The following is a 19,579-nucleotide window of genomic DNA, read 5'->3' on the forward strand; positions in this document are numbered from 1 at the left end:
CAGGGCGGTGGGACCTAAAACGCGAGAGGCTAAATTTCGGGGCTGGGCCTGAGCGGGTGGGGCGGGGCTTACTTTGGAAAGGCGCGTGATCCGAATGGAATAAGGGTTTGTCAGGCAGGGATCGGGGCTGGACCCGGTACGTTGTACCCCGAACCCGGCACCCCGCATCCGGCATCCTAAACTCGGCACCTGCGCTGAGGCGAGTGGGACCGGCAGAAGGCGGGGCGGGGCCCGAGAGAGGGACTCTCGGCGCGAGGAGGGGCGGGACCATGGGGAAGGGGGCGGGGCCGGGGCGCAGGGGGGGCGGTGTTTGTGTTGGAAAATCCAACTGCGCCACGGGGCGGAGCGGCCCCCCCGGCCCTGGCCTGGGAGAGGGGGGGCCCGCTCGACCCCCTGGGAGACCTCGGGGAGCCTGAGCACCTGGGACACCCCAGAACCAGGTAACGGGGAGCTGCGAGGGCGTCTGAAAGAGGGAAACCCATCTCCGCGCAGGGGGGCGGGACGCCTGAGTCTCCGGACCGGTAGAGCTGGGGATGGGCGTCTGGGTCTCGGCAAAGGCACTGGAAGAAGACTGGGGCGCAGGACGCCAGGGTTCCCTAGAAGAGTGCGGGGCGGGGTGGGGTCGGGGAAGAGCGGGGAGGCAGAAGACTTGGGGGTTCGGATGTCAAGAGGGGCCTGAAAGGGCTCCCAGTCCCCCTTGGGCTGGGATTCCCCTCCCCGACCCGGGGGCGGGGCGGGGCGCGGCGGCCCCCGACAGAAGGACAGGACTGAAGGTCAGAGTCCGCGGCTGGGCCAGTGCGCCGGCCCCCTGAGGTCGGCTTGGCCGGCCCGGCAAGGGTCTCCGGGCCCGGGGGCCCCTTCGGGTGTCCCTCCAGTTCTCCGCACGCTGAGGTGTGTCGCCTCAGCCTGGCCCCTCAGGCCGGGAGCGCCGGCAGCCAGCCTCCCCGCGGCGGCCTTCTCCTCCCGCCCGCTCCGCCGCACCCCGCTAGCCGGTCCATCCCGGCTCCGACCCCACTCGGCCGCTCGTCGCCCTCGCCCGGCCGGGGCCCGGCTCCGTGCGGACCTTCCCAGCGCAGCCACGAGATGGCGAGGGCGAGACGCGCAGCCCGAGCCGCGGGAGCCGGGTGGGCGCTGTGGCCGGGAGGGCGGCCGAAGCCCCCCCGCCCGGCCCGAGAGAAAGGTGGGCCGAGGTGCGCGTCTGACTTCCCGTCATCTGGGCCCCTCACAGGAAATTGTGGGCGGGAGGGCGAAGGGCAGAGGATGGGGAGGGGGCTGGGACTCAGTCTCCGCCTCCCCGCGCCAGGGTAAATAGTGGGGAGGGGGCACGCGGCTTGGTTACTAAGCAACGCAGATTCGCTTCCTGTCTGCAGCCGCTGGTGGCTGTGACCCGGGGACGGGCGGGGGGAGGGGGTGTGGCGAGTGGGGGGCGGGGCGACCTCGGGGAAGGTCGAGGGCAGGACGCCTTGCTCCCCAGGACCCGCAGAGCCCGGGAAAGACCGAGGGGAGGCGGCGAGCGGCGCTGCTGCAGAGGAGGGCGCGGCGGTCGGCCGGAGGGAGGCGGGACCCGGGCGAGCCCTCCCGGGGGTTGCTTGCCCCGTTGCCGGAGTAACTGGAGAGCCAGACTCGGGAGCCGGATTCCCGAACTCTCGCGTCCGGCCAATCCGCTCCGGCGGACGTCCCTGACATCAGGGCCCGGGCAGCCAATGTGGAGGAGGCTTCACGGAGCGACAGGAAAGGGGAGAGGGGTGGGGGAGAGGGGAAGAAGGGAGGGGGAAGCTGCTCGGGACCCGCACGTGCACTCCCACACGCTCGCGCCCACCCTCCTCCCTCCTCCGCACGCGTCCGGGTGCCCCCCTGCGCCTGCGCGGCGAGTCGGCGCTCGCCGCCCACCGTCGCCCCCCCCATTTGAGTCTGTGTTTGCAAACTAGTCCCGGGCTGCGCCCCTCAGCCCCTGGGGACCCCGGCGTCTGGACGTGCCCGTCCTCTTCCGCTGGGTCTCGAACCAGTACTGCCCAGCTTTGCGCGGGAGGGGCCGGCTACCTGCTTCCCACCGACCCCCAGCTGCCGCCCCACTCTCCCAGGTGGGCTGGGCGGAGCTGTGGTTTCCGGCCCCTTAGGCTCCGCCGTCGCCTTCCCGGGCTCCGGCTTAGGTTGGCTCCCCCAGGGGAGCGGAGCGGGTGTCAGCGCCCCTTCCCGGGGCTTCACTCGCTCGGGCTCAGCCGCTGTGGGTGGCGGGGGAGGGCGCCGCGGGGAAGCCCCGGACGGCCCAGGTGACTTGCCGGGCCGTGACGCCCCTTCTTGGCGTGAATTCCTCCTCTTTGATGGCACACCCAAATCCTTCCCGTCCCTAACGTGTCTTCCCCGCTCGCCCTCGTGCTCTTTGCACGTCTCCCGGCTCCCTTCGGGCTGTCTGTCCCGGTCTCCACTCGTCCTTCTCGGCTTCTCCCGGTTATATAACTTTTCCTCTCGCCGTGTCCTGGTTTCAACTCCACAGACTCCGCCCTGGAGCAGCGCGGGGAGGGGCGGGAGAGTTGGGGACCCAGACAGGTTCCGGCTGGCGGCCGGCCGGGCCACGGGGGATCCCGCGGATGGGAGACGGAGCCCCACGGGACCCGGTGCCCCCGTCCCCCACCCTCCGCCCCCCACCCGAGATCTCGCCCCGGAGAGAGAAGGCACAGTATCTGCGAGAGGCGTGTCGGGACTCCGTCAGAAATGTGGGTTGGGAGGTCAGGGCTGGAGGCGGGGAGGAGGAGCCTTAGGAAGCCCGAGCCCCGGGGACTGGAGCCGTATTGGGGTAGAAGAGATAAAGGCAAGCCGCCCGGGTTCCTTCCCTCCCCTCCTTTTTGGGTTCCCAGAATTCCTAAGGCTATTTCCCAGGAAGCTTAGCCAAAGGCCCCTTTCCGCCCCTAGGGGTCAAAGGTCTGTGTTAGAGGTGGCCTGGGATGATGTCACCAATGCACGTGCCCTGGGACGGTTGCCAGGCCGGAGGCCTCCTCCCCTTTCCATCCCGCCCCCCCACCCCAACCTCTGCCCCGAGTCCAGTTCCAACCCCGTGCCATCTTTTCCCCCTCTCCCTTCCCTTGGCCTTAGCAGCCTGCAGGTGGGAAACCCTGGCCTGGAGTTTTGTGAGGGGGAGGGGCCCGGGTGTGGTGTGGCCCAAAGACTTTGCCCCTTTTCTGGGCTACGGGAACCCTGGGGCACTTTGCCCCAGATTGGTACGGAGAGCTTTCCTTCCAGCCCCTCCTCCCCTTGGCAGAGGCTCCCAGCAGTCTTTCTACTTTCCCACCTGCTGCATTGCCGAGTGTCCTATTGCCCCCTCCCCATTTTGAGTTGAAGTGGGAGTGGTTGCAAGAGAGCTACTCTTGGGAGAGCTGTGGTGTGGGAGGGGTCACTGGACAGCAGCTCACCTCTGATCTTAATCAGTGACACCCCAACAGTGAGGAAAAGGGTCAGGAAACAGTATTAGACTGAAAAGTCAGGGTCCTTATTCTGTGTGGGTGGGTGGATCACTTTCCTGAGGGAGGAGGACTCCGTTGATACCTGCGAGTGCCTTTCCCTATTGAGTTAATTCCTGGGGTTTGCTTATGATAGTGGAAAAAATTCGTTTTTCTTGTAACGCACCTTAGAGCTCGGGCTGTCCGATCAGACCTGGATTCTGTTCCCAGCTCTGCCACTTAGTGGCTATAGGGACTTGGAAAGGTCACCACCTCCCAGAGCCCCATAGTCTTAATCTGGAAAATTTAAATATCAATACATATCTTCTGGGCTGGGGGGGGGGGGGATGAGATAATTTATGCAAAGCACTTAGCACAGTGCCCCGCACAGAATAAATACTGAACGAATGAATGCTTGTTATGAAATGCTCATTCTGGTTAAATTGTGATAGTTATTTTATTTTATTTTTTTTTTACAATGATAGTTGTTCTACCGGCTTCAGCCTGGCCAGGACCTCAGGAGTTGGTTAGGGAGGAGTGGAGAGTTGGTGTTAATTTGGCGGGTGGGAGGGAGGGGGCTAGGGATTAGCTTCCACTGAGCTGTGCACTTTATTTGATGAGGGCTTTAGTCAGATTTGTATTGCTTTCTTTAGGATTATTTTTCCCCCCTCTTGGAGAAGAAATAGCTCAGATTATTCCTCTGGCCGTGAAAATAAAATAATTGTATTGTGGTTCTTGATTTTTAAGCCAGACCCCAGTCCCCTCCCATGTTGTTCTCTGGAGCCTTTCAATTTAGCGAAGGGACTCCACAGTTTTCTTTGCAGGGACCAGGCTTGGCTGAGGGGTGTGTAAAAGGTTGGATGGGTGGGTGGAGAGAGACTAGTGCTGGGGGCTGGGGGGGGGGGCGGGTAGTTAAAGGAAGAGACCGGAAGGGAGGAGGAGGGAGCCTGCTGGTGGGGAGGGAGGGAGGGGAGGAGGAGGTGGAGGAGGAGGAGGAGGAGGAGGAGGAGGAGGAGGAGGAGGAGGAGGGAGGGGGGTGGGGAGAGCCTGCTACAGTTCTTTGTTTGACTCCGGGACTCAGGGACGGGGAGGAGGAGGGAGGGAGGCAGAGGCTGCAAGCGCCGGGGCAGGCCCAGGAGGCAGAGGAGGGACCGTCTCCCCCGCCCCCCCAGCCCCCCCTCCCCCCCCTGCTGCTCCCCCCCTCCCTGCCCGGACTCCGGGGGCACCGCCGGGGGACAGACACCCAGCAGGTAACCCCGGCCTGGCTCGCCCTCCCTTCTCGGATTTTCCTCCACACCCTCCCGGATGACCCCTTTCCCCGATTCTGTCTCCCCGTTTTCTCCCCGGCCTTGCCTCCTTTCCCTGGCCCTCCTTGCTCCATCTCCCCCACTTGGGCTTGTCGCCTGCTGGCCGCGCCGCTGTCTCGTGCAGCCCGACTCCCTTCCCCTCGCCCGACAGCCTCTGCGCCCCAGGTCTGCCGGCGGCACCTTTCGGGGCTCTGTCTTCGCTGCTTCTCTGGGCTTTGCTTTCCTTCCGACCTGTCCCCTGGGGCTCTGAGTAAGGAGGCAGTCCCTGTCCTTTTCTCGCTCCCCCTGTTCCCCGCCCCCCCAACTCTGGCCCCCTTTCTCCTTCTAGCAGTCTCTACGGGTGGGGAGAGAACCGGAATTTGGGGGGCCCTCTGGAGGGGCAAGGGGCTGTATGTCGCTGGGGAAAGGGGCTGTGTGTGCGGGGTGGGGGTGGGGGCAGCTAGAGACCCAGCTGCCTCTCTGTTGTCCCTTTAAATGGCCCTCACATTTCTGGGGACTCTTGGGGGGGAGGTGGCAAGCCGCCTGCCTGGGGGGCAGGGCCCTTGGTTTGTCCACACAATCAGGGGTGGTAATGATTTAAAGGGACAGCCTCGGTGTGGCCACTGCTGCCACCCCGGGCCGGCGGGAGGGGGAGCCGGCAGGCCGAGTCTGGGGAGGCTTGGCTGGTGAGCAGGGCATTTGAGGCTGAATCTGTCTGGGGCCTGCCAGGTCTAGGATGGTGCTGCGGCTGGGACCTGCAAGGAGGGGTGACAGCTTGAGGGGGAGGGGAGGCACTCCGCCTGGGCCTTCTCCTGGGCCCCACCTTTGGGTGCTCGGACTCCTTGGCCAAGAGTCCTTGAGTCCAAACTCTGGAGTGTGTGGGCCATCAGGTGGGGACAGCCGGCGGGTCTGCAGGTCAGGGGCCTGGCCTGGGCACATCGGAGCTGGCCCTTCAGCTTCCCCTTTTGTTGTTTGGCTCTGTGCACAAGAAAGCCCCAGCCCCTCCCCCAGCTCCCCCTTCCCGTCCACATGCCCCCCCCCCCCAACACACACACACCCACCCCAGCTGTTGGACAGATGAATTACAGCCTCCGGCTTGGGGCCAGGGCTGGTGAGGGATTAAAGCTCTGGGGCTGGCCCTTTAAAGGGCTGTTGGCCCCTCCCCCACTCTGGTGTCCAGACACCCCATACACACCCCTGTGACCCCCTTGGCTGCCCCTCACTCCTTCTTTGGTGTGTCCTAAGGCCTGCCACTCCCCTCTCTCTAGGCTAGACCTTCCCCAGCTTCCCCTTCTCCTCCAACACAACACAACCACAAACACAAACGCTACAGACTCCACGCACACTCACACTCACTCGTCCCACATTCTCCGCGTCCCTGTCCTGGAAGGTTCCTTCTGCAGCAGCAGAACTTTGCCTGCCTGGCCTCCCCGGCCTGCAGCTGGCCACTACCTGGAGCACTGAGGGGCCCTGCCTGGGTCCCGAGTAGCTCCTCCCTGGGGGCTGTGTCATCAGCGGCCCAGGCGGCTTGCGGCACATTGCATCATGGAGCCTGGGGGCTGGAGGCCCGAGTCTCTGGGGCAGGGGGGAAGGATGTGGGCGGGAAGGCCAGGGAATGGAGAGACTAGCCTGGGAGCCCAAGTGTCTGGGACCTTAAGGGCCGACCAGTGTGACTGAGGAAGCCGAAACCATAGGTCCCTGAGGAGTGAGTCTGAGGAGAGGGCAAGAGTTAGGTCTGACCCTAGATGGACACCTGATTCTTGACCCTGGACTTCTGTTAAAAGACCTAGCTTTTTGTCTGTGACAGGAGGGAGGGAGTGGGCCTCTGTCACCTTCTTGGGCCACATAGAGGAAGGAGGTGATGGAGAAACAGGATATGGCCTTGAGGGGTGGGATGGAAGGGAGGCTCATAGCAGAGGCCACTTCCAGACCCAGGCCCAGAGTCAGTCCTTCTTCAGGAGGAAGGCTCCTCCCTGCTGGGCCCGTTCATCTAGTCTGGCCACCTGCGCTGCTCGCCAAGACCTGCCTGCGCCCGCCTGGGGGAAGGGGAGGGGGCAGAGTCCAGAGGGTGGGGTTGACTGGTGTCTTGATAAGGTTAGGGAGGAGGCTGAGCTGAAGGCAGAGGATCTACAGGCCTGGGGCCAGGATTGAGGCTGACTTGGGTGCAGAGGTCAGGGGCAATGAGGGCTACTCTGGGACCAGGGACTCTCAAGAGGAGGGTTCAATCAGAAGAGGGATCGTGGATTGGGTGTCCACCATGGACCTACACAGATGCCATCGCGAGGGCCTCTTTTACCCCCTGCTCTGGGGTGCTTCCTAAGGGGAAAGGCAGGAGGACCACTTTGGGGATGGCTTTTTCCGGTTGCCATGGAAACAGGTTCTCCCATTCCATCTGACCACCAGAGCCTGGTTTCTCCTCAATAAGAAGACAGGGAGCACAGGAAAATTTCTCCAGCCTGGGGGACCCCACTTATAACTGTTTTTTTTTTCTTTTAGGTTCCCCCAGGCACCATGCCAGCCCCGTAGTACCACCCACCCCACCCACTGTGGTCTGCTGCACCCCACTGCTGGGGCACTGGTTCCAATGAGACAGGGCACATCAGATTCCATCTGGTAAGTCCTGCCCCTGAGCAACACCTCCCCGCACCCGCGACAGTCCAACTCTGCACCACATGCTTGAAGAAGAGTGGTACGATCTGGATCATGCCCACTCCTCAGAATGGTCCAGTCCAACTCTGAGCATCCATACCCCCACCATGTGGTGCTTGAGTGGTTCAGCCTTCCTGGTTTATGGAGCTCCCCTCTGTTGCCTATGAATGGTTCAGCCCTGTACTTGAGCAGCCTCTCCACTACCACCAAAAAATCTTCTCCCCCCACCCCCCAGTGCTACAACTCAGTTGCTTATTGAATTGACTTGAGCTAGAGTTTGCAAGCTGCAAGGTAGAGGTGAGCTACCCTGGAGGGATTTTTCCTGGGGCGGGGTGCCCTAGAAGAGTTGTTGAACAGTCTGGTTTATGGATGGTGATTGGAAATTGACTCGGCGAGGTAGTGGAGGCCCCTGCCACAAGGGCCTGCCGTTGCCATGGTAATCGTGGCATCTCACCTTCCCTTCCAGATCCCTTTCTTTTCCATTCTGTTCCCACTGCACTATAGCATTTGCCCGCCCCCCGACACCCTAAGTCTTACTCCTCTTCTCCTTGCCTTTCTCTTTCTGCCAGTTCTCTGCCTGACGCTCTGTAGGACAGAGTCTCCATCCCTCATTCTCTAGGAGAAAAGATGCTACCTAAGCCAGGGCCTTGAGTTCTCTGTGTGTCGCTCTTCTCCACTACTCACTGAATTTTAGAGTGGGACTGTTTTCGTCTCTGTGTCTCTATTTGGCAAGATGGTTTGCACATTGGGGTGCCTCAGTGGAATTGTGCTGAATGAATGTGTTAACTGAATGAGCTTTCTTGCCAAGAAAGCAATGGCTTCTGAGATCTGCTACACAGTCTCCTACCCACACCTGCTCTAGAGGACGTGAGACATTTGGGATGGTAGAGATGCCTGGCGCGGAACCCTGGGGGCAGGCTGACCCAGGAGATGGCCTGTGAGGATAAAACCAAGGGAGGGAGAATAGGACAGAGGCCTTCTAGAAGAGTGGAAAGAACTGAGGCCCTGGGAAGAAGCCCAGCTCTTCCACTCTCTTGCAGAGTGGACTTGACCAAGTTACCTAACCTCTCAGAGCCTCAATTTCCTCATCTGTAAAATGGGGTAAAAAAAAAAAAGAAAGTACTTCCTACCTCAGGTTTGGGGTGGTGGTGGTGGGGAGAGTTTTAAAAATATATGTGAAGTGCTTAACACAGTGCCAGGCATGTAATAAGTATTCACTAAATGCTAGCAATTATCATCATAATGGGAGCCGCAGGGAGCTGTGAGGATAAGCAAGGACCTTGAGGAATAGGACAGAACTTGATTGAAGGCAGACAGACGCCCAAATATTTGACTCAAACAGAAGGATCACTGATCCAGCAAGCCGTCAGGATTGCGGGGAGTGAGGCGAGGAGTCAGCAGGTCAGCCTGCTCCAGTGTTTCCCAGACTCTGTTCAGGAACATGAAGGCAAACACAGAAGGGCATGTGCAGAGACACACGTGATCACGCAAGTGATGCAGAGGCAGACCCAGACAAAAGACCGAGACAGGAGCCAGGCAGACACACAGACAGAGACAGCCCCTCAGAGTCCTGTAGACAGGCATAATGACAGGAACGCGGCCGACGCAGGCCCTGAAGGCGACAAGATGAGCAGATACGCAGGTGCACACACAGACAGACACCGGGACCCACACGCAGCCGACCTTGTCTGACACACTGGCGAACACAGCGGTCCGGTCCGAGGCAGACACAAGGCTCGCAGTGACACACAGCGGGCCGGGGCCGGCACTGTCACTCCTCGGTGGGGGGCGGGGAGGGGCCAGCAGCGGGGGAAGGCTGGGGAAGGGAATCCCGAGCGGGCGGCCTGCCCGGGTGGCTGAGTCACCGCGGCGCCCCAGCCGGCGGCCCTCCCCTCCGCCTCCCCCCTCCCCCAGGTAAGAAGCGAGCCTGTAACCCCTCGCTTCCACCGGGCGGAGTGAGGCCTGGCGGGGGGCGGGATGCGGCGGGGTTCCGGGACCGGCCCCACCTCGGCGCGCGTGCCGCGCGCGTCTGCCCACCGCCCGCTGGGGAAAGCCGTATCTGCGGGGGCTTGTCCGTGGCCGGCATGTGAGTGTGCGTGCGCACGGCTGGCCCCTTACCGTGCGGCCCGCGCGGCCCGAGCGCTGCGCGCGGAGGGGCTTCTCGGGCTCAAGCCGGGAGAGGGTTAAGTGGGTGTGATTGATGATGAAGTGGGTCTCTCTCGGGGCTCCGGGGGAGGGGGTCGGTTAAAGTCCCGGAGTCCAGGGCCCGGATGGAAGGGGCGGAGCTGGGCTCAGCCGGGAGTGCCCGGATGGAGGGGGCGTGGCCTCGGCAGGAGGAGAATTAACCCTTTCTGGGCGGCTGGCCCCCGGGAGCGGCCTGTGGGGCGGGCGGGAGAGGCTGGAATGGAACGTCTGCCCCAGAAGTCTACCGTCCTCCCAGCCTGGCTCTGGCCGCGTGCGTCTTCCTCTCATCTGCCTTCGAGGAGTCTGCGGGCGTCTGTCTTTGTGCCGGCCCGTGGTTGTCCCCTCCCCTCGGTTGGTACGGACACCGGGAGTCGGGGAGGGCTATTCCTGCCCCAAAGCGAGAGTGGAGGGGAGAGTGGACCGCGAGCCGCCTGCCGGCGCCTGGGGAACAGGTGTGAGCGGGGCGTCGAGGCTGGCGGGCGCGGGGAGGGGCCGTCGTGGGGGAAGACGAGAGGGGAAATTCCGCGGGACCGGTGGTGAGCGGTGTGTGGGCTGAGTTGTGTCTGCCTCTGTGTGTCTGTGTGTGTTCAGGGAGGCGGGGACTGAGTCAGTGGGAATAGGGTAAGGTTTTCTGGGTGACTCATGCTCCCCCCCACACACACACCCGGAGCCTGAATCAGACCCCGAGGGAGGGCTTTGTACGGGAGGCGGATGGTGTGTAGGGGGTAGTTAGGCGCCTGGGTCCCGGGTGGGGACAGGGATCCGAGGTGGTTGGCGAGAGTGAGTGTGTGTTTAGGTCACAGGAAGTTTTTGTTCTCCAATGAGGGCTGCTGTATTCTGAGCGCCGGTGTGGGGGTTTGTGGACAAAGGTGGAAAGGGGCTGGAGCGACGGGGCTCAGTGCTTTAGGGAAAGCTGAGTCAGTTCCCCGTGGGAAAGGGGAAGTGGTGGAGGGGAAGTGTCATCATCGCACTAGGGGAAGCTGCATTTCCTGGTAACTGGCGGCGCCCTGGGCACCCCTTCGCAAGCGGGGATCTGTTCCTCTGATGCCCGGACCCCCCGGTTCCCCCCGTCTTCCCATGCGTGGTCTGGGACTTGGGTGGGGGAATCCGGCCGGGGCTATACTGGACCGCTGTTAAGCGCTCTACTCTTGCCAGGGCTTGGGAACTGAGAGAAAGTCTGTGTAGTGAGAAGAGAGAGTTCGGGGCAGAAACTCCGCGGAAACCGCGGAGAGGGTCCGCAGAGCCCAGGCGTGAGCCGGGCTGGGCGGGGAGTGGCGCGCCGGGACCTGTAGGGTCCGAGCGCGTGCATGTAAACAGACGACCTTGCCCTGCGGAGGGAGGAAACCCGCCTGCCCTTGCGGGCTGGGTGGAAATTTCCCCACAGCGCAGACTTCTCTCGGCGAAGGCGAACTTTCCAGCCGCCCCCAGCCCCTCGCCGCGCGCTCTCCCCCGGCTTCCTGCCCGGCGCTCGCTCCAGCTGGAGCGCTGGCCCCGCCCCCGCCGCTTTGTACTCTACGCTCGCCTCTCGCAGCTCTTTGTACTCTAGACTCTCAATGGACCGATCCCGGGAGCGGAGCCGGCTCCCTACCTGCGGGGACGCGGGGTAGGCGAGGAGGAGGCGCGGGGACGGGGATCCTGGGCTCAGAGAGGCGAGGGGGAAGAACTGGGGCCAAAGGGAAGGTTCCCAGAAAGGGAGCGCGGCGCCCGTCGTGGGTCGAGGCAGCACAGACGGGAAGGGGCGGAGGGGGGGGGGCTGAAGGAGGAAGTGAAACGGGTTCTGGGTTCTTTAAGGGAGTGGGCGGTGAGAGTGGGACAAGGGTGATGTCACCGCCTGTCGGGCCCCGCCCTCCTCCCTCCCGAAGGACCCCCCCTTACACTTACACACGCCGCTTCCGCTGCGCAAGTAGCCACGTCACGGGCAACCCCCGAAATCCCCCCTCCCTTGGGGGGCGGGGGCCACGTGGGCCGTGGGGAACCGCGTGGCCCCGACGGGGAAGGGCATAGAGGAATCGGGAGCCACGCGAGAGGGGCCACTCGGGACCGCGGTGCGCGACTTCTCAGAAGTTGGGGGGATTGAAGGGAGATTTTGGTTTGAGGGGCCGGTTGGTATTGAAGATCTAGAGAGAGACGGGGGACGTGGAGGAGCTCAAGGAACTAGGTATGAGTCCGGGGGCTTGACCGTGCTTTGGGATGGGGTCCGGCGGCGCGGGCGGGTCTGGGTACCGGAGGAGTCGCCGTGACCCGCCGGCGCCCAGCAGTTCCAGGGGGCACTCGGGGTGGGAGGTGAAGTGAGGAAGGGGAGCGACGCCTTTGTCTGCGGGGTGCGCCCGGTTGCCGTCAGTCGGTCTCACAGCGGCGGGGCGGGGGGCGCCTCGGGCCATCCCGCCGGGACTACCGGTGGCTCTGTGGGTGCGTGGGACTTGCGGGTGGCGCCATCCCCCAGGCCGGCCCGAGCGCGCGACTCGCCGCCTTCACCCGCCGGGGTCCCGGGCCCCGCCGGCGCCGCCGGCCCGAGCGCCGGCTCCGAGATGGAGACCCTCGGTGGGAGCCACGGGGTCACACCGGGGTCACCCCAGGCCGAGCCCGTCTGACCGGCTCCGCCGCCCCTCCTCCCCCGGCCGCTGCCGGCCGGGCTCACCCCGCTCTCATTGGTCCCGGCCAGGCTGTTACTGAGGCGGAGACACGGGTGATGATTGGCTTTCTGGGCAGAGAGGAAGTGCTGTGATTGGCCAGATCTCAGGAGCTCGCCGACGCAGTGAGAGGACGCTCCCACGGAGGCCGGGTAAGCCGCCGCCGCGCTGCGCGTCCGTCCCAGTGGCTCCCGAGCGCGAGCTGCCGGCCCGCTCCCTGCCGCGCGTCCCGGCGCCTCGCCGCCCTCCTGGGCCGCCCCTCAGGGAAAGCCGGGGCTGGGCGCCCAGTGCAGATGACCGCCCGGCCCGGCCCCTGGGCCTCAGCTGTGTGCTGGCCGGCTCACCTCACTCCTTCTCCTCCTCCCCTCTGTAGAGTTGGCTGTGAAGGGCCCTGGGTGGCCATCTGGGGGCAGTGGGCACTCCTGTCAGAGCGGCTGGAGCGGGACCGTCGCCCCAGAGAGCTGGGGCAGGGGGCCGTGCCCGATCTCCAGGGCTCCTGGGGCCACTGCTGACCTGGTAAGGGAAAGGCTGGGGCCGGGTTGGCGGTGTGCACACTGCTGGCTCGGGCTGCGCCCCACTGAGACCATAATCTCTTCTCCCTGGCTCAGGCTGGATGCATCGGGCAGTGGACCCTCCAGGGGCCCGCGCTGCACGGGAAGCCTTTGCCCTTGGGGGCTTGAGCTGTGCTGGGGCCTGGAGCTCCTGCCCGCCCCATCCCCCTCCTCGTAGCGCATGGCTGCCTGGAGGCAGGTGAGAACTTGGGGCCTCTCTCTCTGTCTCCAGGCAACTCTCTTCCCATCCCCTCGACTCCTCAATCTCTGTGTCACTCTCTGGGTTTCTGCCATTCTGTGGACCTCAGTGCAGTCCTCGCTGCTCTCTTAGCCTCTCAGTCCCCTCTTTCCTAGGTAGGGACGGGACTGCTTACGTTGCTCTATGTTAACAGAGCCCTTCTTTCTCTAGGTGCTCTGCCAGCGTCGGGCAGCCCCCACTCTCCGCTCCCCTGCCCCCTTCACATGGCAGTAGCTCTGGGCACCCTAACAAACCGTATTATGCTCCAGGGTGAGTAAGGATTCAGAGGTGCTGGGGATGGGAGGTAAGTCTGGGGCCTGGGAAGGGTTCCCCCAAGCGTGACCCCCAACCCCCACAACCCCTTCTGCTCTGTAGGACCCCCACCCCGAGACCCCTCCATGGGAAGCTGGAATCCCTGCATGGCTGTGTGCAGGCATTGCTCCGAGAGCCGGCCCAGCCCGGGCTGTGGGAGCAGCTTGGGCAGCTGTACGAGTCGGAGCACGACAGTGAGGAGGCCATTCGCTGCTACCACAGCGCCCTTCGATACGGAGGAAGCTTGGCTGAGTTGGGACCCCGCATCGGGCGACTACAGCAGGTGGGATGAGGCAGGCCCTGGGGGGCCAGGATTGTGCCTCCTGGCTCAGTATCCTCATCTTAATGTCTGCTTCTGCCCCCAGGCCCAGTTCTGGAACTTTCATGCCGGCTCCTGCCAGCACCGAGCCAAGGTCCTGCCCCCCCTGGAGCAAGTGTGGAACTTGCTGCACCTCGAGGTGAGACCGGGGCCGGCTGGGCTAGGGAGGCTGGCCCGGGCCAGCTCTGCAGCTGTGTCATCCCCTCTCCCCTTTTTGTCTTGCAGCACAAGCGGAACTATGGGGCCAAGCGGGGAGGTCCCCCAGTAAAGCGAGCCGCTGAACCCCCAGTGGTGCAGCCCGTGCCTCCGGCCGCGCTGTCGGGCCCCTCGGGGGATGAGGGCCTGAGCCCTGGAGGCAAGCGCAGGAGAGGCTGCAGCTCCGAGCAGGTATGGTTGCTTGTGGGCAGGCACGCGGCCCGAGGGCAGGACTGGGGCGCAGAGCGGGGTCTCACACTCTCTTTCCTTCTAGACCGGCCTTCCTCCAGGGCTGCCGCTGCCGCCACCCCCACTGCCGCCGCCGCCGCCCCCGCCGCCCCCCCCACCCCTGCCTGGCCTAGCCACCAGCCCTGCGTTTCAGCTGAGCAAGCCAGGGCTGTGGAGTACCCTGCACGGAGATGTCTGGGGCCCCGAGCGCAAGGGTTCAGCACCCCCGGAGCGCCAGGTGAGCTCCTGTCCGTTGCCCCTGCCGTCTGGGTGCGAGGCCGCGTCCTCCCGCGTCCCTGACTCGCGGCCTCCTCCCTCTGCACAGGAGCAGCGGCACCCGCTGCCCCATCCGTATCCGCACCCGGCTCCGGCCTACACCGCGCACCCCCCTGGCCACCGGCTGGTCCCGGCCGCACCCCCAGGCCCCGGCCCCCGCCCCCCAGGAGCAGAGAGCCATGGCTGCCCGCCTGCCACCCGTCCCCCCGGAAGTGACCTTAGAGAGAGCAGAGTTCAGAGGTCGCGGATGGACTCCAGCGTTTCACCAGCAGCAACCACCGCCTGCGTGCCTTACGCCCCTTCCCGGCCCCCCGGCCTCCCCGGCACCAGCAGCAGCAGTAGCAGCAGCAACAGCGGTCTCCGGGGCGCGGAGCCGAGCCCAGGCATCGTGCGTGCGGGCGGTGGGCGGGGGGCGCTGGGGGGGGTGCACACAGCAGCCCTCTCACTGCCCCCCATCCTCCGCCTGCAGCCCGGCGCTGACCATTACCAAACTCCCGCGCTGGACGTCTCCTCTCACCAAGGCCGCCTGGGGCCCTCGGCACACAGCAGTCGGAAACCGTTCCTGGCGGCTCCCGCTGCCACTCCTCACCTGTCCCTGCCGCCCCGCCCCCCCCCCCCCCCCCCCCCCCCCCGTCCCCGCCTCCTGCGCCCCCCACCACCCCCTGCCTGGCTGAAGGGCCCGGCCTGCCGGGCAGCCCGGGAGGACGGGGAGATCTTAGAGGAGCTCTTCTTGGGGGCTGAGGGACGCCCCCGCCCCCCCCCCCCCCCCCCCCCCCCCCCCGAGGGCTTCTTGGGGCCTCCGGCTCCCCGCTTTTCTGTGGGCACTCAGGATTCGCACACCCCTCCCGCCCCCCCAGCCACCAGCAGCAGCAACCATGGCAGCCACAGCAGCAGCCCCACGGGGCCTGTGTCCTTCCCTCCGCCTCCCTACCTGGCCAGAAGTTTGGATCCCCTTCCCCGGCCCCCCAGCCCCACTCTGAGCCCCCAGGACCCACCTCTTGCCCCCTTGACTCTTGCCCTGCCTCCAGCTCCTCCCTCCTCCTGCCACCAAAATACCTCAGGAAGCTTCAGGCGCCCGGAGAGCCCTCGGCCCAGGGTCTCCTTCCCAAAGACCCCCGAGGTGGGGCCGGGGCCGACCCCAGGCCCCCTGAATAAAGCCCCCCAGCCCGCGCCGCCCAGGGCAGGGGAGCTGCCCGCCCGAGGCCCGCGGCTCTTCGATTTTCCCCCTACCCCGCTGGAGGACCAGTTTGAGGAGCCAGCTGAATTCAAGATCCTCCCCGACGGGCTGGCCAACATCATGAAGATGCTGGACGAATCCATTCGCAAGGAGGAGGAGCAGCAGCAACAGGGAGCAGGTGTGGGCCCCCCGCCCCCCCTGAAGGAGCCCTTCCCATCTCTGCAGCCTCCGTTCCCCGGTGACACAGCCCCGGCCGCCGCCACGGCCACGGCCGCCACCGCCGCCCAGGGAGAGGAGAAGAAGCCACCACCAGCCCTTCCGCCCCCGCCGCCTCTAGCCAAGTTCCCGCCGCCGCCCCCGCCGCCCCCGCCGCCGCTCCCCCCGGCAGCCAGTCCGGCCAGCCTGCTCAAATCCTTGGCCTCCGTGCTGGAGGGACAGAAGTACTGTTACCGGGGCACTGGAACGGCTGTTGCCACCCGGCCCGGGCCCTTGGCCGCCACTCAGTATTCCCCCGGTCCCCCGTCAGGTGCTACCGCCCCGCCGCCCCCCTCAGCGGCCCCCAGCGCCCAGGGCTCCCCGCAGCCCTCCGCTTCCTCGTCATCTCAGTTCTCTACCTCAGGCGGACCCTGGGCCCGGGAGCGCAGGGCGGGCGAAGAGCCAGCCCCGGGCCCCATGACCCCCGCCCCGCCGCCCCCACCCCTGCCTCTGCCCCCTGCTCGGTCTGAGTCTGAGGTGCTAGAAGAGATCAGTCGGGCTTGTGAGACCCTCGTGGAGCGGGTGGGCCGGAGCGCCACAGACCCGGCGGGCCCGGTGGACACGGCAGGCCCGGTGGACACGGCAGGCCTGGTGGACAGTGGGACCGAGCGCCTGCTGCCTCCCGCCCAGGCCCGGGACGAGAGCGGCGGGGCGGGGGCGGCAGCAGGACCAGGCAGCGGCAAGCGGCGACAGAAGGAGCACCGACGGCACAGGCGGGCCTGTAAGGACAGCGTGGGTCGGCGGCCCCGAGAGGGCAGGGCAAAGACCAAGGCCAAGGCCCCCAAAGAAAAGAGCCGCCGGGTGCTGGGCAACCTGGACCTGCAGAGCGAGGAGATCCAGGGGCGCGAGAAGGCCCGGCCCGATCTCGGCGGGGCCTCCAAGGCCAAGCCGCCCGCCGCTCCGGCCCCCCCACCAGCTCCTGCGCCCTCTGCCCAGCCCACGCCCCCCTCAGCTCCCGGGCCTGGGAAGAAGGTCCGGGAGGAAGCGCCAGGGCCACCAGGTGTCAGCCGGGCTGACATGTTGAAGCTGCGCTCACTTAGTGAAGGGCCCCCCAAGGAGCTGAAGATCCGGCTCATCAAGGTAGAGAGCGGTGACAAGGAGACCTTTATTGCCTCTGAGGTGGAAGAGCGGAGGCTGCGCATGGCGGACCTCACCATCAGCCACTGTGCCGCCGACGTCGTGCGTGCCAGCAAGTAGGTCGGGGGCAGGCGCCCCGGAGGCCTCCACCCTTCCCACCCCCCACCGCCCCGTCACCCTGCTAGCCCTGCCCTTGACTCTCTGCCCTCCCCACAGGAACGCCAAGGTGAAAGGGAAGTTTCGAGAGTCCTACCTTTCCCCAGCCCAGTCTGTGAAACCGAAGATCAACACTGAGGAGAAGCTGCCCCGGGAAAAACTCAACCCGCCCACCCCCAGCATCTATGTACGTGTGCCAGCCCGCCATCGGCTTCTCAGACCGGGGGGGGGGGGGGGGGGGGGGGCTGGCGGGGTTGCCCTGAGCCTGGGACGGCGCTTTCACCCCGCTCCTGCTCCTCCCGCAGCTGGAGAGCAAACGGGACGCCTTCTCGCCGGTGCTGCTGCAGTTCTGTACAGACCCTCGAAATCCCATCACCGTGATCCGGGGCCTGGCGGGCTCCCTGCGGCTCAGTGAGTGCGGAGGGCAGGGGTGTGTGGGGAGGAGGCCTCTGAGGGCCCCGTACTTGGGGACCCCGGGCAGTGGCTCCCACGAGCTCTCCTCAGTCACATGTAGGCCGTATTTGAGGAGCACTCTGAGTGATGGGTCCGCCGGCCTCGGGCTTTTCTCCCATCTGTGTGTCCCCAGCAGTGGGCACAGGGGAAGGGAGGTATCTCAGGACCCGGCTAGAGTCACGTTGGCTTTTCTCGGTTCATTAGGATGAGGGTACAGATTACACACGGCCTCAGCCAGCCCATGGTCTGGGGCTTTCCCTTTTCCAGCCCTTTATTGTGCAGAATTTCAGACAAAAGGACACACATCGGAAGGGAAACCACTTAGAAACATAAAACTCAACCATGTTTCCTCTATACCCAAGCATCCTCTGTCCCCACATAGCCTCCCTTCTCGCCACTCAGTTCTTGAAGCACATTCTAGGCTTTCACATCACTAAATCTCCTTGGATCCGATGGTCGCGTTCGGAAACTTCCATTCGTGCTGTGCACCTGCGGCCCATGCGCACGCGAGGACGTTGGTGGAGGGGCCCCGGCTCAGAGCAGCAGTGGGAGACGGGGTTGGGGGCGACCCCGCTGACGGCCGGGCCCTGGGACCTTGCCAGCTGCCTGTGCTTGTCACCTGTCCCCCCGCCCCCGGCCGACCCCGCGCCAGAGGCTGAGGGAGTCAGAAGGCCCTCACTCGCTGCCCTCTGCCCCTGCCCCGACGCCCTGCTCGGCCCTCCCTTGCAGACTTGGGCCTCTTCTCCACCAAGACGCTGGTGGAGGCGAGCGGCGAGCACGCGGTGGAGGTGCGCACGCAGGTGCAGCAGCCCTCCGACGAGAACTGGGATCTGACGGGCACGCGGCAGATCTGGCCCTGCGAGAGCTCCCGTTCCCACACCACCATTGCCAAGTACGCGCAGTACCAGGCCTCGTCCTTCCAGGAGTCCCTGCAGGTGAGAGGCGCGCCCCCGGGCAGGCGCATGGCTCGGGATCTGCGGGCTGTGCCGGGGATGGGGGGAGGCGCGCTGCGGGGCGGGCGCTGACCCAGGCCTGCCCCTCCTCCCCGCGCTGTGGCCAAGCAGGAGGAGAAGGAGAGCGAGGACGAGGAGTCCGAGGAGCCCGACAGCACCACAGGAACCCCTCCCAGGTACGTCTCGTTTGGCCCTCCCCTTCCTGACGCCTTGCTTTCTCGGTGCTTCTCCACCAACCCGCGCTCTTTGCCTCGGCAGCAGCGCCCCGGACCCGAAGAACCATCACATCATCAAGTTTGGCACCAACATCGACCTGTCTGACGCCAAGAGGTCAGCGGGGCGGGGCCGGAGTGCCGCTGGGCGGGCAGAGTTGGGGGGGAGCCGCTCACTTATGCAGCACCCTCGCCCCCGCAGGTGGAAGCCCCAGCTGCAGGAGCTGCTGAAGCTGCCCGCCTTCATGCGGGTCACATCCACGGGCAACATGCTGAGCCACGTGGGCCACACCATCCTGGGCATGAACACGGTGCAGCTGTACATGAAGGTCCCCGGCAGCCGAACGCCAGGTGCGCTCCTGGCCCGGGCGCGCGCGGGGGGCGGGCCTGCCGCTGGCGCTCCTCCGCCAGCCAATGAGGGCGCGAGGGCGGGCCGGGCGCGGAGCGCCGGCTCAGCCCAGGCCAGCCACGCCGTTCTCTGTCTCCCCCTGCAGGCCACCAGGAGAACAACAACTTCTGCTCCGTCAACATCAACATTGGCCCTGGCGACTGCGAGTGGTTCGCGGTGCACGAGCACTACTGGGAGACCATCAGCGCCTTCTGCGACCGGTGCGCGCCGCCCTCGCGCCCCCCCGCCCCAGTGCCCCTCCCCCGCAGGCCCGGCCCGGCCCCGGGTCCTCAGACTTCCCCCTGACCCTGTGGCCACCCCGCAGGCACGGCGTGGACTACCTGACTGGTTCCTGGTGGCCAATCCTGGACGACCTCTATGCTTCCAATATCCCTGTGTACCGCTTCGTGCAGCGCCCCGGAGACCTCGTGTGGATTAACGCGGGCACCGTGCACTGGGTGCAGGCCACCGGCTGGTGCAACAACATCGCCTGGAACGTGGGGCCCCTCACCGGTGAGAGGGTGGGGCCCGCGGCGAGTGAGCCCGGCGGGGAGGGGGGCGCCGGGCGGGAGCGCAGCCCGCTGTGAGGGAAGGGCCATCCCCCCC

General features: G+C 65.5%; 1 protein-coding gene across 1 annotated transcript in view; it reads left to right on the forward strand.

Annotated features, from left to right (window-relative positions):
- Positions 1–296: 296 nt before the first annotated feature.
- The window catches only part of KDM6B (lysine demethylase 6B), a 21,232-nt gene continuing 1,949 nt past the window's right edge, over positions 297–19,579 (forward strand). The window contains exons 1-20 of the mRNA XM_032432089.1: positions 297–440; positions 7,217–7,333; positions 12,216–12,335; positions 12,557–12,699; positions 12,792–12,933; positions 13,144–13,242; positions 13,348–13,567; positions 13,650–13,742; positions 13,829–13,990; positions 14,073–14,264; positions 14,352–14,690; positions 14,772–16,927; positions 17,028–17,154; positions 17,273–17,378; positions 18,150–18,355; positions 18,485–18,549; positions 18,632–18,703; positions 18,788–18,936; positions 19,080–19,194; positions 19,299–19,486. Of these exons, the coding sequence (XP_032287980.1) occupies positions 12,797–12,933; positions 13,144–13,242; positions 13,348–13,567; positions 13,650–13,742; positions 13,829–13,990; positions 14,073–14,264; positions 14,352–14,690; positions 14,772–16,927; positions 17,028–17,154; positions 17,273–17,378; positions 18,150–18,355; positions 18,485–18,549; positions 18,632–18,703; positions 18,788–18,936; positions 19,080–19,194; positions 19,299–19,486 (4,426 nt within the window). The 5' untranslated portion in view covers positions 297–440; positions 7,217–7,333; positions 12,216–12,335; positions 12,557–12,699; positions 12,792–12,796. The remainder of the gene's footprint in view (positions 441–7,216; positions 7,334–12,215; positions 12,336–12,556; positions 12,700–12,791; positions 12,934–13,143; positions 13,243–13,347; positions 13,568–13,649; positions 13,743–13,828; positions 13,991–14,072; positions 14,265–14,351; positions 14,691–14,771; positions 16,928–17,027; positions 17,155–17,272; positions 17,379–18,149; positions 18,356–18,484; positions 18,550–18,631; positions 18,704–18,787; positions 18,937–19,079; positions 19,195–19,298; positions 19,487–19,579) is intronic.

This window comes from Phoca vitulina, unplaced genomic scaffold (assembly GCF_004348235.1).
Source record: "Phoca vitulina isolate PV1807 unplaced genomic scaffold, GSC_HSeal_1.0 scaffold47, whole genome shotgun sequence".
Classification (NCBI taxonomy): Eukaryota; Metazoa; Chordata; class Mammalia; order Carnivora; family Phocidae; genus Phoca; species Phoca vitulina.